The 13,607-nt window shown below is 38.9% G+C and overlaps 2 protein-coding genes across 3 annotated transcripts; one reads left to right on the top strand and one right to left on the bottom strand.

The window, feature by feature from the left end:
* Positions 1-422: 422 nt before the first annotated feature.
* On the top strand, positions 423-3,938 carry LOC106312277 (serine/threonine-protein kinase-like protein ACR4). The gene is made up of 2 exons (XM_013749739.1): positions 423-713; positions 840-3,938. Exon 2 carries the CDS (start codon positions 1,151-1,153, stop codon positions 3,806-3,808), a length of 2,658 nt encoding a protein of 885 aa, XP_013605193.1. The 5' UTR covers positions 423-713; positions 840-1,150; the 3' UTR covers positions 3,809-3,938.
* Positions 3,939-5,035: 1,097 nt separating this feature from the next.
* LOC106312474 (probable serine/threonine-protein kinase GCN2) lies at positions 5,036-13,597 on the bottom strand. 2 transcript variants are annotated; one of them, XM_013750014.1, is made up of 29 exons: positions 13,207-13,596; positions 13,041-13,121; positions 12,910-12,969; positions 12,736-12,841; positions 12,485-12,589; positions 11,989-12,378; positions 11,743-11,883; positions 11,584-11,670; positions 11,380-11,466; positions 11,185-11,296; positions 10,843-10,960; positions 10,398-10,452; positions 9,985-10,154; positions 8,969-9,153; positions 8,524-8,672; positions 8,154-8,403; positions 7,690-7,963; positions 7,520-7,613; positions 7,266-7,346; positions 7,110-7,166; positions 6,906-7,037; positions 6,731-6,814; positions 6,553-6,661; positions 6,346-6,482; positions 6,129-6,236; positions 5,829-5,914; positions 5,645-5,747; positions 5,420-5,548; positions 5,036-5,319 (listed from the first exon to the last, which is right to left on the bottom strand). In XM_013750014.1, the coding sequence occupies exons 1-29, from the start codon at positions 13,329-13,331 to the stop codon at positions 5,209-5,211; spliced, it is 3,726 nt and encodes a 1,241-aa protein (XP_013605468.1). In that variant the 5' UTR covers positions 13,332-13,596; the 3' UTR covers positions 5,036-5,208. The 2 variants fall into 2 exon arrangements, 1 of the variants encoding a protein (XP_013605468.1); XR_001264176.1 differs by lacking the exons at positions 5,036-5,319; positions 5,420-5,548; positions 5,645-5,747; positions 5,829-5,914 and having other exon boundaries at positions 6,346-6,478; positions 13,207-13,597.
* Between the last annotated feature and the right edge of the window lie 10 nt (positions 13,598-13,607).

Raw genomic sequence — 13,607 nt, 5'->3', positions numbered from 1 at the left:
TGTGTGTTAGAAACTTTTGAGTCTGAAAGATGACAAACCATTTCTTTGGGGAGGCACAAGGAGATGAGAAGGAAGAAGACAAAAGAGGATGTCTGGGCCTCGCGTCTCGAGAGACCAGAGTTGAACATCTAAATACGTGCACGAAACCTCATTTACTATTTGTATATAATATAAAGTTTTAGAGACTTTCATCTATGTTTTGGTTTGCTCGAAACCAAACACCAACGGCAACGGCGCAAGTAAACAAACTCATTGGTTGGTGTGTTAAACTCCAATGTGGCAATAGAGATGGAAACTTGTTACAGAACCTTTTGAGGGGGTTGATTGCACAAATTTGGGAAGAATATGGGAATTATTTAGAATAAAGAAAGAAAGACAGAGAAAGTTTGGTAACAATAACTCCATCATATTAAATAGCTTCACCTACATTTGCCAGTACTCAGAAGAAGCAGCTTTGGTCCGCATTTAATGCTGACCTTCTCAGTACTACAGGACACTATGATAGACCCCTCCATGACTCTCTCTCTCTCTCTCTCTCTCTCTCTCTCTCTCTTCCTATCTGGAGTTCTCAAGATTTCCATGAGCTAGTCCTGAGTGTATAACTCTAGCTCATACTTTCATCACCCACTCTCTCTTTCTCTCTCTACACTTATTTAGTCGGCAACAAATAAAAAAAAACAAGAAACCCAGTTCAAGAATCTTTACTTGGAGAGGTGCTTCTTTCTATTCTTAGAAATTTAGGAGTTTAAATGCTCTTTTAAGGATGCTATGATTGTTTTTACCTTGCGCTCTATGATCTGAAAGTGGTAAGTGATTTTGTTTTGTTTTTTTTGCTGCAGAGGAAAAAGAGAGACAAGAGGTTGTTGACATGGTTGTCTGAATTTCCCACTTCAAGATTGTTTCCTGAATCTTCGGAGACTTGTCTTCTTCTCATGGCTCCTTTGATTCTTTGACACTAGTTCATCTCTCATTGCTTGAAATTTCAATTCTCTTTGATGTTGCATGCTTCTTTGTATGAAGTAAAGAAAGGTCTCAGTTATGTGGAGGTTCTTGTGACTCTCAATCTATGGAATGTCTCAGAAAGGGAAGAGAGTAGCTAAGAAGCGTGTGGGTTGACTTTGAAAAGAAGTGTTTTGGTTCTGTGTGTAGGATGAGAATGTGTGAAAGGAGAGCAAGGGAAGGTTGGAACCTCCTTGCAAAGCTTGTGCTTTTCACTAATCTATGGCATCTTGTTTCATCTCTTGGCTCAATGTCTTCAATTGCAATCTCCTATGGAGAAGGTGGTTCTGTGTTCTGTGGTCTGAAATCTGATGGGTCTCATCTTGTGGGTTGCTATGGTTCAAACGCAGCGATCCTCTATGGAACTCCTGCTCATTTCCAGTTCATTGGTTTAACTGGTGGAGATGGGTTCATGTGTGGCCTTTTGATGCAGTCTCATCAGCCTTATTGCTGGGGAAATAGTGGGTTTATTCAAATGGGAGTTCCTCAGCCAATGATCAAAGGTGCTGAGTACTTAGAACTTAGTGCTGGTGATTACCATCTCTGCGGTTTGAGGAAGAGTAGCAACATTGATTCTTCTTCTTCTTCGTCGCTAGTTGATTGCTGGGGATACAATATGACCAGAAACTTTGTCTTTGACAAACAGATTCATTCACTCTCTGCTGGCTCTGAGTTCAACTGTGGTCTCTCCTCTAAGGATAAGTCTGTTTTCTGTTGGGGAGACGAGAATAGCAGCCAAGTGATCAGTTTAATCCCAAAGGAAACAAAGTTTCAGAAGATTGCAGCTGGTGGATACCATGTCTGTGGCATTCTAGACGGGTTAAACTCAAGAGTGCTTTGTTGGGGAAAGAGCTTAGAGTTTGAAGAAGAGATCTCAGGGAACTCAACTGGATCAGACAAGATTCTTGACTTACCACCAAAAGAGCCACTCTCAACAGTTGTTGGTGGGAAGTTTTATGCTTGTGGGATCAAACGGTATGATCATAGTGCGGTTTGTTGGGGATTCTTTGTGAATAAGAGTACAACTCCTCCTAGAGGAATGGGCTTCTATGATCTTGCAGCAGGGAACTACTTCACTTGTGGAGTACCCACAGGGAATGGTATGCCGCCGGTTTGTTGGGGTCTTGGTTTCCCTGCTTCTATCCCTTTAGCTGTCTCACCAGGACTGTGCAGAGAAGCTCCTTGCCCTCCAGGAAGTCATATACTCGGTGGCCCTTGCAAATCTCCCGGCTCTCACATTTGCTTGCCGTGTAGTTCCACTTGCCCTCCTGATATGTATCAGAAGAGTGAATGCACAGAGAGGTCTGATCAGATTTGTGCTTACAACTGCTCCACTTGCGTCTCTCCTGACTGTTCCTCAAACTGTTCTTCTTCTACTTCATTGAGTGGTGACGGCAAGCCAAGAGGGAAGTTTTGGTCGATGCAGCTACCTATTGCAACTGCAGAGATTGGCTTTGCGCTTCTTTTAACCGCAGTTGTGTCGATATCAGCGGTTTTATACGTTCGGTACAGACTAAGGCATTGTAGGTGCTCAGAGAGTGATGCAAGGTCGTCCAAAGACTCAGCATTCACGAAGGATAACGGCCGTCCGGATCTTGATAAGTTGCAGAAGCGGAGAAGGGCTAGAGTGTTCACCTACGAGGAGCTGGAGAAAGCTGCAGAAGGGTTCAAAGAAGAGTCAATAGTAGGGAAAGGGAGCTTCTCATGTGTCTACAAAGGAGTTCTGAGAGATGGAACCACTGTCGCTGTGAAGAAGGCCATAATGTCATCAGACAAACAGAAGAACTCAAACGAGTTCCGCACCGAGCTTGATCTGTTGTCAAGACTCAACCATGCTCACCTCCTTAGCCTTCTTGGCTACTGCGAAGAAGGAGGAGAGAGGCTTCTTGTTTACGAGTTTATGGCGCATGGCTCGCTCTACAACCATCTTCACGGTAAGAACAAGGCCTTGAAAGAGCAGCTAGATTGGGTTAAACGAGTGACCATTGCTGTACAAGCAGCTAGAGGAATCGAGTACTTGCATGGCTACGCTTGTCCTCCTGTCATCCACCGTGATATAAAGTCATCAAACATTCTTATAGACGAAGAACACAATGCTAGAGTAGCTGACTTTGGTCTCTCCTTGCTTGGTCCTGTTGATAGTGGCTCTCCTTTAGCAGAACTGCCAGCGGGGACTCTCGGTTACCTTGACCCTGAGTATTATAGACTACACTATCTCACAACCAAGTCTGATGTCTACAGCTTCGGAGTCCTTCTTCTCGAGATCCTAAGTGGAAGAAAAGCTATTGACATGCACTATGAAGAAGGGAACATAGTAGAATGGGCGGTTCCTTTGATCAAAGCTGGAGATATTACATCAATCTTGGACCCGGTCTTGAAACAACCAACCGAGGTAGAAGCTCTGAGGAGGATAGTGAGCGTGGCTTGCAAATGCGTGAGGATGAGAGGCAAAGACAGACCGTCAATGGATAAAGTGACAACCTCACTGGAGAGAGCTCTCGCGCAGCTGATGGGGAACCCGAGCAGCGAGCAGCCGATATTACCGACAGAAGTGGTTCTTGGGAGCAGCAGGATGCACAAGAAGTCGTGGAGGATCGGTTCGGAGAACACTGAGTTTAGAGGCGGGTCGTGGATAACTTTCCCTAGCGTGACATCATCACAGAGGAGGAAGTCTTCAGCTTCTGAAGGTGATGTGGCGGAGGAGGTGGAGGATGAAGGAAGGAAGCAACAAGAGGCGTTGAGGAGTCTTGAAGAGGAGATAGGACCAGCTTCTCCTGGACAGAGCTTGTTCTTGCATCATAATTTCTGAAAAAGAAAAGAAGTGTTCTCTCTTGACATATATAACTTAAATCACTCTGATGTATATTGTGTTTGCAAGACATGAATGTAACAATGAGAGAGACTCTTTAAGAAAGAATGTTTGAAGGTTTTTTCTTATTATATTTACCAAGTTCCTTTGTATATGGTCGTAATTGTTACACTTAAAGATTTGGTCATACTCAATTTGAGTTCTCATTCGTATACTTTCTTGAGACTCTGCAATGGCCTTAAGCGCCTGAGAGGGTAATGGGAGCAAACAATGAGAAAGAACACTAAACCAACACTAAACCCAATGGATTATGATAAAGAGTTAGAGCTCCGTTTTTGAGTGAACAACCAAACGTATACCTCAAGTAACTACAACCTCTCAGGTTATTCCCCTATTTTTACCTCTAAAATAGAGGAACTCTATAATATAGATGTGTTTTGCTCCAATGTATTTCTCTAAAATAGAGATCTCAAAATATAGAGCAAAATATAGAGGAATGCTATTTCTTCCTCTATAAATAGATGAGAAAATAGCAATCTCTATTTTAGAGGTAGAATTAGAGGTGGATTGAAGTGATTTTGTGTTTAAATGCTATTATAGAAGTAAAAGTAGGGGAGGGTTGGAGATGCTCTTAGAGAGTTTTAGTTTATTTTAACGACATGCACGTCCGTGGAATTAATTTTATATCTTTTTATAAATTGTTTAGTAACGAACAAAATTTACTTTCAAACCCAAAAATCTGATTAAAAAAAATGATCTATATCCGAACGGATCGGTTAAATTCTTGTCATGAATAGTTTTGTGAAATTATTTTGGTTAACACGTAAAATAAATATTATTGAATTATCATGGTAAACATAATTAATGAAATAATTAGAAAATGTGAAAATAGAATGTAAAAGATGTAAGCCAAACACTTAAAAATACATAAATTCTATTTTGTACTATGTAATAAATGAAATCGAATTAATTAGAAAAATCAATAAATGAAGTGGTTATAATTATTGTAAAAAATGGTTATAATTAGTTAAGAAAAAAAAAGAAAATATATAAACAAACACTTAAAATTAGGAAAATATTATTTTGTCCTTCAATATTATAGCAAATTACTCTAATTCTTATTGAAAATATTGATATAAACACAGATTATTACAATATTAAAATTAAGATTAAAGGTAAATATCACTGAAAATATGTCGTAAAATATATAAAAAAAATATATATTTAATATTAAACAATCAGATTCCTAACCATTTTCTTTAACTATTTTGCAAGAGAATCAAACAACTAACCGAGACCAATATATACAAGATGGTGAATGATCAAAAACTGTGATCTGAGTGTAAATAATTTTCATCAAGCAAAAGTGAAAACAAAAGTTAGATCTTTCTTTACTCTCTTTAGCTCCAAACGGAGGGGTTTCTAAACTGAACAGCCATTGCAGCCAGCAGGAATCTAACAAGTTCTTCTCTTTGTACCACTTTCTCCTTTTTCAACTCAAGGTGCCGAACCTGCAAAAGGCAAATGTCCAGAGTCGTTGTCACAAGTTTCTTCCAAGTCGGATGTTTACTAAGGCTTAATCACAGGTCGTGTTCTATTTTTATTTCTTACCTTTACAAACTCTATTTGATTTTGAGCCACACCAGGCTCTGTGATAATCACTAGACATTTGATTTCATGTTCGTTTGCATATTCATACTGCTCTGTAAGACTTGGATCAGGTGTTGGAAGAAACTCAGCCTGCCAAAATATAACATACAGACACATTAGTAGATGTTAAAACAAACGTTATCACCAATCAGATATAATGAAAAGACAAAACATGCAAGCTTTTACCTTTATACTTTTTTCCCATAGCTCCGCAACTAGCTCCATGCGCTGGACCAGTAAACCGCCACCTCCTCTTGAACAAACAAGTACACTGGTGTTGACTTCATTTCTGCAGCTCAATACAGATTATGGATGAGTCAGATTCTTCCGTTTTAGATCATGAAAAGAGATGCAGAAAGTAACAACACACCTAACAGGCCTTAGATCCATAGGAAGATGCTGAAATATTGTCTCCAGTGCAAGACTGACGCCAACAGCACCAGGGAGATTCATTTTCTGGATGCCGTAACAGAGAAAATGTCAGTAATCAGTTTTACCATTTCATAGCGATACCATTTTGTAAGAGGTTAAAAGATTCATTCATTTTCTCGGTTTCAGCTATCTATTTGTTCAAAAACCTGAAGTATCTTATTTATATTAGTAATCATAATCAATGATAGATATCCTAATTTCTCTTCATGAAAGATGAACGTACTTAGAAAGAACTTACATATTCACGATCACACACTTGATGAACCAAATCATCATAACGACCACCAACACCAAGTAAAACGCCATCATTAGATGTCCCAGTGCTATTTTCTTTGGTTAAGAAAACCTGGCAAATTGTATTAGTTCGGGAGTTAGCAAAGTAGCTTTGATATTGATAAACAGAGATTTGTCTTATAAATATTAGACAAACATCCAAAAGCTACATTCTCTTGTACCTGAAAGAACAAATTCCGGTGATAACTTTCGGTAGGTGGCATCAGAGGATCAATATGAACATGCTCTTCTATTCTCCAGACTCTTAAGTAGGTTAAGAGGTTTGACAACTCATCAAGTGCCTTGCGTGTAGGTCTATCTGCAGCGAAGTGAAACCAATAATATAATCAGGTAGACAAATTTATAGAAAGTCAGAGGTTAGATTGTACCAGCACGCAGAGCTCCCCTTAAACGAGGAAGTGCTTGATCTGCAGCTCCACAAAATCTTGAAGCAACAGTCTGAAGCCTATTGACAACAGCTTCAGGTAACTTCAACTCCTGGCAAGCAGGAAATTTCGAGTAAGACACATAAAACTACAATTTTGATTTGTGATATGATTATCAAACCTGCAGAAGTTGACGCCTTATGAAAACCCATTTTAGCTTCCTCTCAGATGACTGAGGACGTAAGGATCCCATCATGGAAAGAAGCTTCAGAACAGGAAAAAGAAATGGTTAGGACACTGACAAAAAAAAGCCATTCAAACAATGAGCCTTATCCTTGAACTAACAATAACCATACCTCTGCAACCTTTCGCCTATGCTCTGCCTTAATCCCTGCCCAAGACCAAATCGCATCCAGCAAATCTCCATGATTCAAATGAATATCACAAGATCCACGATGAAAGATGTGGGTTGTGATGTCCACTATCACCTGCAAAGTTGGTAGATTAAAATGGAGACTGAAGCTATCTATATTTTTAATGTTTGATAAAGAACTTCGAACCTTGAGAATTTCTGCCTCTGTCAGAGATGTTGTACCTCCAACAATGTCAAAGTCCGCCTATTAACAATCAAACATCAAAACATTTGTAAGCACATGCTCCTTATCACAGAGAAAATAAAAAGGTAAAATGGGAGAAGGAGTGACCGAGCACAATACCTGAAGACAAGGATTTGGTGGAGAGTGGCCAATTGCTCTCCTGTAGACATGGGAGATCTCATATCGCTTGAATGAGGATTTCTGCATTCCAGAATTGAAGTATGTCAGTACGTGTATTAGCAAAAACAAAGTCTCTTGTAAACTAGCATTCAAGATTTAAACATCTTTACAATTTGGGATCATGCTGAGCACTAAAATCTTATAGAAAAACACACACAAGCAACACTAGAACCATATAGAGACCAAAACTGGACCTGATTTGCGCTAATCCAATGCACAAAAGGCAGTCGTAGCTCATAGCATAGTTCAAGCATATCTCCTCCATTACTCAAAAGTTTTACAGTTTTCCTTCACAGGTAAAAAAAGTAGATAAAAAATCTAATTTGGGTGACAAATAATGGAAAGTAGTAAGTAAGATGTATACCTGCTATATTGGGGGCAATCACTAAGCAAACGCATTGGGATGACCTCTAGATGTTTCGCACAATGCTGCCTAAAGACTTCCTTTGTGATTTCAACAACATAATCACGACGCTGGGTATCCATCTCAGTGTACTGAACATAACTATCATCTGCACAAACTCTTGATCCACTAGCCTGATGGCACTTCGTCTCCAATACTTCTTCATCAAATATCACATTTACTACTCTATCATAAACACTTGAATCTTCAGAAGTTTGCATTATTCTTAGGATATCTGAAATTCAGAAAAGAAAGGGTTACTTGATGTTGATGCCCACCCAAAAGAAGTCAAAGTAAGGGATACCACTTTGAGCTCATAAGAAACAGAAAACACACACACTACTAACATTGACTAGACCTAGGAAGATCAAGCCTATGGGTTAATAGAAAAATAACATATAAACTGGTGGCAGTAGAGAACTCACTGTCCAGTAACTCAGATTCCATTCTGGGAGGAAATGCATGCCGAAGAAGTTCTGTAGCAGAGGGGCGATTAGATGGACTTGGAGACAGCAAACGTCGCAGTAAAGAAGCCTGTTCGGGAAACTCATTTACCCATTTGAGAGGTAGTTCTCCTTTCAGCTTTAAATTAGTTAAAATAACGTGCCTCTCCATGGCGGTTCCAAAAGGGTGCCAAAGTTCGAAAAACACAACCCCTAAGCTATACATGTCAGCCTGTAATTCAAAAACATCATTTAGAAACAAAGAAGGAATAAAAATTCATTGAGTAGCAAAATAAAAAAAAAACATATTCAAACATTATGAAAGTCAGCTATAAAACCAACAACTACCAACCTTTTCATCGATCTTAGGCCAACTTTGTTCAATTTCAGGTGCTGTGTAAAAGTAAGTACCAGCTTGACCAGTACTATCAACTCCGCTTCCAGCCACATCCGTAGAGAAGCCCCCATCTTGATCCAACTGTTCGAGCTTCAAGAACTTTGCTGACAAGGTTAAAAATGCATGTATTATTTATGTTTTCCATATGAGAGTCAAATAATCTTAATATAATGAAATGACTAAGGTGATTCGTTTAATCCAAGACTTGAACAATATAGTTGGTAAAACTCATAAGTCTAATATGCTCACCACTTAAGATAATAGAACACAAAAAATCTAGCATGGCAGTGAACCTGCCTTTGTTACACTATTAGAGAGCTAAAACCTAACATAGAGACGCATATGACCACAAACATACAAAAAATTAAATCAAAGAAAAGCATTAAGCATGGAAGCATACCAAGACCAAAATCCCCAATTTTGACATCATTCCGGGCGTCAAAGAAAATGTTATTAGGTGTAAAATCTCGATGAATTATCCCTTGTCCATGGATATGAGCTAAGCCTTCGACAATTTGGCGAATTAAATGCCATGCAAAATCTTTGTCGAAGTGATTATATGATTCAAAAACCTGCCGCAGAGTCCTTGAACATAATATGAAACAAGAGAAGTAAGAAGGTAATACACAAACTCTGAACAAAAGTTATACTACAGAAAATAATAACACACATAAATCCTTGGTTCAAAATGGCGCATGGCGAGGTGAGGCGATGAGTGTCTCGCTTCTCGCCTTGCGCCATGGCGACACAAAGCGAGCGCTTTGTGTGTGAAGGCAAAAACTATAGTGCAAAAATATAGGTATATATAGAATACAAGTTTAGAACCAAAGTGCAAAACAGAGTACTTATTAGTGAACAAAAAGATCAGGAGAAACATCAAACATCAAAGTCGTCAAATAGAGAGAAGAACAATAGCACATGGAACCCTAACTTTAAACTTAGGTTACGGTATATAAGACTAACTTAGGGTTTGAAAAGAGCTTTTATGTGACGCTAAAGATGTGTTACAAATCTAACTCGGTTTAGCAGTTTAAATTTGGCAAACCAATTCGGTTTGACTTAAAATCAATTAAGGCGTTGCTTTAGGAGCCTTAGGTTTAGTAAGAAAGCGTAGAAAGCGCTCGCTTTGTGTAAGTCGCCACGCCTTGAGGTGCTGAGGCGATGAAGACATCGCCAGACCTCGCCTAGCGCCATGGCGCCAAAAGCGAGCGCTTTTTTAAACCAAGCATAAATCTACTGATCCGCAAACTGATTTCATATAAGTATTATACATTTTAAACATTTTACTCTTCATAAATATGTAACTGAGTAGGCAAAGACAATAAGAAACTTAGAAATAACTTACATAAATCACAATGCCTAGGATATGGATGGGATGAAACCATAAGAGTTTAATTAAGATTTTAAACCATTTACCTGGGACAATACTCCATTTGGATATACAGATAAGTAGACTCAAGCTTATTGTTCTGCTCAGGAATTTCAGTTGACACCGCACCTGAGTAGCTGAACATTGAGCTCCCTACAGTTTTTGATCCCCAATTTGCGCCAGCATAAGGATCAGCAACCCCTGATTCGAACCAGGCCTATTTCCATGAAATATAGAATCAGTATCAAACAGAACATAGGCAATGAACATATCACAATGACAATTGACAGCAGCAGAAATTCCATAAGACAGATGATGAAACAATGAACATTATGGTGAAATACGGACAGATACAATATGTACTGCGTAGGTACACATGGCTGATGTCCAATATGCGCAAATCTCACTGAGTGTAGTCATTGATAAGTAGAAAGCAAGGATGAGCATAAAGGACCTTTACCTGATAGTAACGTACAACATGCTGATGCTGCAAGCGGGAAAGTGTTGCTACTTCTCTAAGTACCTCACAACAAGCAGATACAAAAAAAAATTACCATCATACTCTAAACCATCCAATAAAAGTGTAAAATGCTCAACAGATACAACGTCAATAACAGCCTATAGTAGAGTTTTAAAGCCAATGCCATAAAGCCTGGTTTGCAGCGTAGATAGTTGCAAGCAAACAAAGCTTGCAGCAAAAGAGAGATATTTTGATGAAGAACATGTTAATCCGCATATCTCCTACTCCTACAATTGCTAAAAGATTATAGAAAGCCTTTGCCATATGGCACAGTATTTAGCTGATGTAAACACAGAAATCACCCAAGATGGTACATAGATCTTCAAATTGCTTTATGTAAATATTTTCTTCGCGAAGGCTTTCACTATGAACAATTTTCCCTTACCGAACTATCCGGTTGTCGGCAGGTATCTCTTTGTCCTTCAGTCGAATTTTCTTTACTGCATATTGTCTTCCATCCAATTTATTTTTGCACAACACTACGTGACCAAACCCACCTTGACCTGCCAAGTGCCAACAAAGTGTTTTAGCATAGAGAAAGAAAAAAAAAACCTACAAAATTGGAGAACAAATAAAATTGTTCAGATGTGAGCATAACTTTAGCAATGGCTATGGTTAGTGTCTTATAAGCCCTTGTGCAAAGATGGTATCGAATTTGATCAAGTTCACATCATCTATATCCACATTTGAAACTAAAAGGAGAAAAAAAGCACAATGGAGAATATACCAAGGGGTTTCAACTCTTCAAAATCATTAAGATACCGCGAACTTGGAAGTGACGCATTTGCCTTGCCAAAATCAGAAGGTTGCTCCCAAAACTGAGGAACTCGGGTTGAGGCCTAAAAGATAACATCGATGGGATGCATTATTTGATATTAAAATAGATAAATAGTAACCACTAAGTGTGCCAAAGGATACGCACCATGTTTTGATTGAATACATCTTCAAAAGTTCTATTGAAGTCTGGAGATGGCTTGGAAGCTAAATCTAACACCCCTTCAGACAATATCTGATGTTGTTTAAGAAAACTATAACCATTTAACAGGAGTTGAGAAAAAAATCGTAACAAAATGAAGCCAATATTGAAACTGATAATTGAAAGTTCAAATTAATGTAACAGACTTACACCAAGCTGATGCAGTTCATCGGTTATCTGTGGCAATGCCTCAGCCAAAGGCCCTTTGGAAGAGCAAGCAACTCGGAGTAGATGGACCTGTAGTAATAAAAGAAAACGGTTAGATCAGAGATGCATTAATATTTAATAATGTAGAGAAAAAAACAATACCATTAATAGATCTTGCTTGCTAATTTGAGGAACTTGATCTTGAGTTGAGGAAGCAGAAGACCATGACTCCGACTCACTTTCGGATTGATTGTTGTCATCTTCACTTGTATCATCTTGGATATTTGATCTGAAAAACGATTTCTGAAAAAAATGAAATTTCCATTAGACTATTCTAAAGTAGTGTCTCATATGTATCTTTTTCTAAAAATCAAGGGATTAAGATGAAACAGATAGACATCCCCTCACCTTCTTCTGATTTTGGATAAATCCATCTTCAGTAGAGCTACTTGAGTCAAAAGAAGAAGTGCTTGTATCATCAACATTATCCCCTTCAAGAGTATTTGGTTTCGCAATAGGAGAAGGCAATGCAACTTCTTCTTTAGCGTGATCTTCAGATCGCTTCAGACTCTTGTCCGGCTTCTCATGCAAAATTCTTGAAGCTTCTAGTGGGTGTGGTTGTACTGTAGAAACGACTCCTCTATTTTCATCTAGATTCAGACTCCAATTCCTTGAATCTTCCAATCCACTAAACAAGTCTATAAAACCATATACAAAAGGTCCAGCAGAAGAGGGTTTTGCTTTAGGCACAGCTTCCTCAATGAACTGAGCGCCTGGCTGTGTAGTCGAGCATGGAACCTCCAGAAGAAATAATTACAATAAATTTACAAGAACAACCAATGCAAACAATGAAACCCTGAATCAATTACTGTGGCATATCAGCAATTTGGATGAACATACTTACAGATTCCTCATCGTGACTGTCAGGAATTATTTCGGATAAAAACTCTTGAGCAGCTTCCACCAAGTTGAATATCATAACCCGGCCTTCACGAGCATTGGAACTTGCCTAGATATAAAGTATATATTTTTTGAGTACCTTATGTCAGTAAAGAGCACGTCTGACTAAAAATCATTGCTCATAGACTTCATAGTCCAAATCTGAAACTTCTATACACAATAAAGAAAATGTCCTGATTTGCACAAATAACAAACCTGGTCCTGAAGAAGAGATAGAAGCTTCTCCGCATCAGCTGTTGTCAACCCTTGTTCCGGAGTAATCTGCAGCTTGGGGCACTTGTAAGGATACCCTGGTAAGCATCTACAAGGAAAATTTAGTCAGAACAACAACTTAACTAATGTCATAAGATTGAGAAAAAAGATACACACCTAACTAAAAGCGTAGCGGAGATGTCAGTGTCCTCATACCCCATATCTTTAGAGTAAGGCCTGCTCGAATTACAACGAATTAGAACACCAGAAGAAACATCACACAGCACTTAAAACACTTGGATGCGAACCTTAGTTTAATAACTATTTGAGGAGGCGACGTTGAGCTAGAAGAAGAGACGACTTTGCAGTCTTCCTGAAATATCGCAGAGCTGAGAAAAAAAAAAAACAAAAATCAATGATCACATTGCCTTTGATAAATCTCAGTTCAGACGAAGCGAAAGAGATAAACTTTACAGAGCAGTGATCTCCTCGGAGAGAAGTTCATTGTCTTCATCATCGTTAGATCCATGGTCCTTCAGCTGACCTCTTCTCCCGCTATGACCTCCACGTTTCTTCTTCTTCTTCGTACTCCGACCCATTGGGAAACCCTAGATTCAATCGAAAACCCCTTCTCCTTCGATCACCACTACCAAAAACCCCAACTCCGTAAAACCTCTTCTTCGTCTCTAGCCTACCTCTCTCACAACTGCCGCAACAATCTCGATCTAAAAATTCAAAATTTAATCGCAGAGTTGCTACCGATGGATCAGTTTATACAAGTCTGAATGATGAACAAAACCATCACGGCTGCTCTTCAAAGATGGCGCCAGTGTACATCTCCTTCTTTCTCCAGCATAGACCCTCTAAACGGCGGC

The sequence above is a fragment of the Brassica oleracea genome, chromosome C8 (assembly GCF_000695525.1).
Source record: "Brassica oleracea var. oleracea cultivar TO1000 chromosome C8, BOL, whole genome shotgun sequence".
Lineage (NCBI taxonomy): Eukaryota > Viridiplantae > Streptophyta > Magnoliopsida > Brassicales > Brassicaceae > Brassica > Brassica oleracea.
The sequence above is the reverse complement of the archived record's forward strand: the minus strand, read 5'-3'. Positions and strand labels throughout refer to the sequence as shown.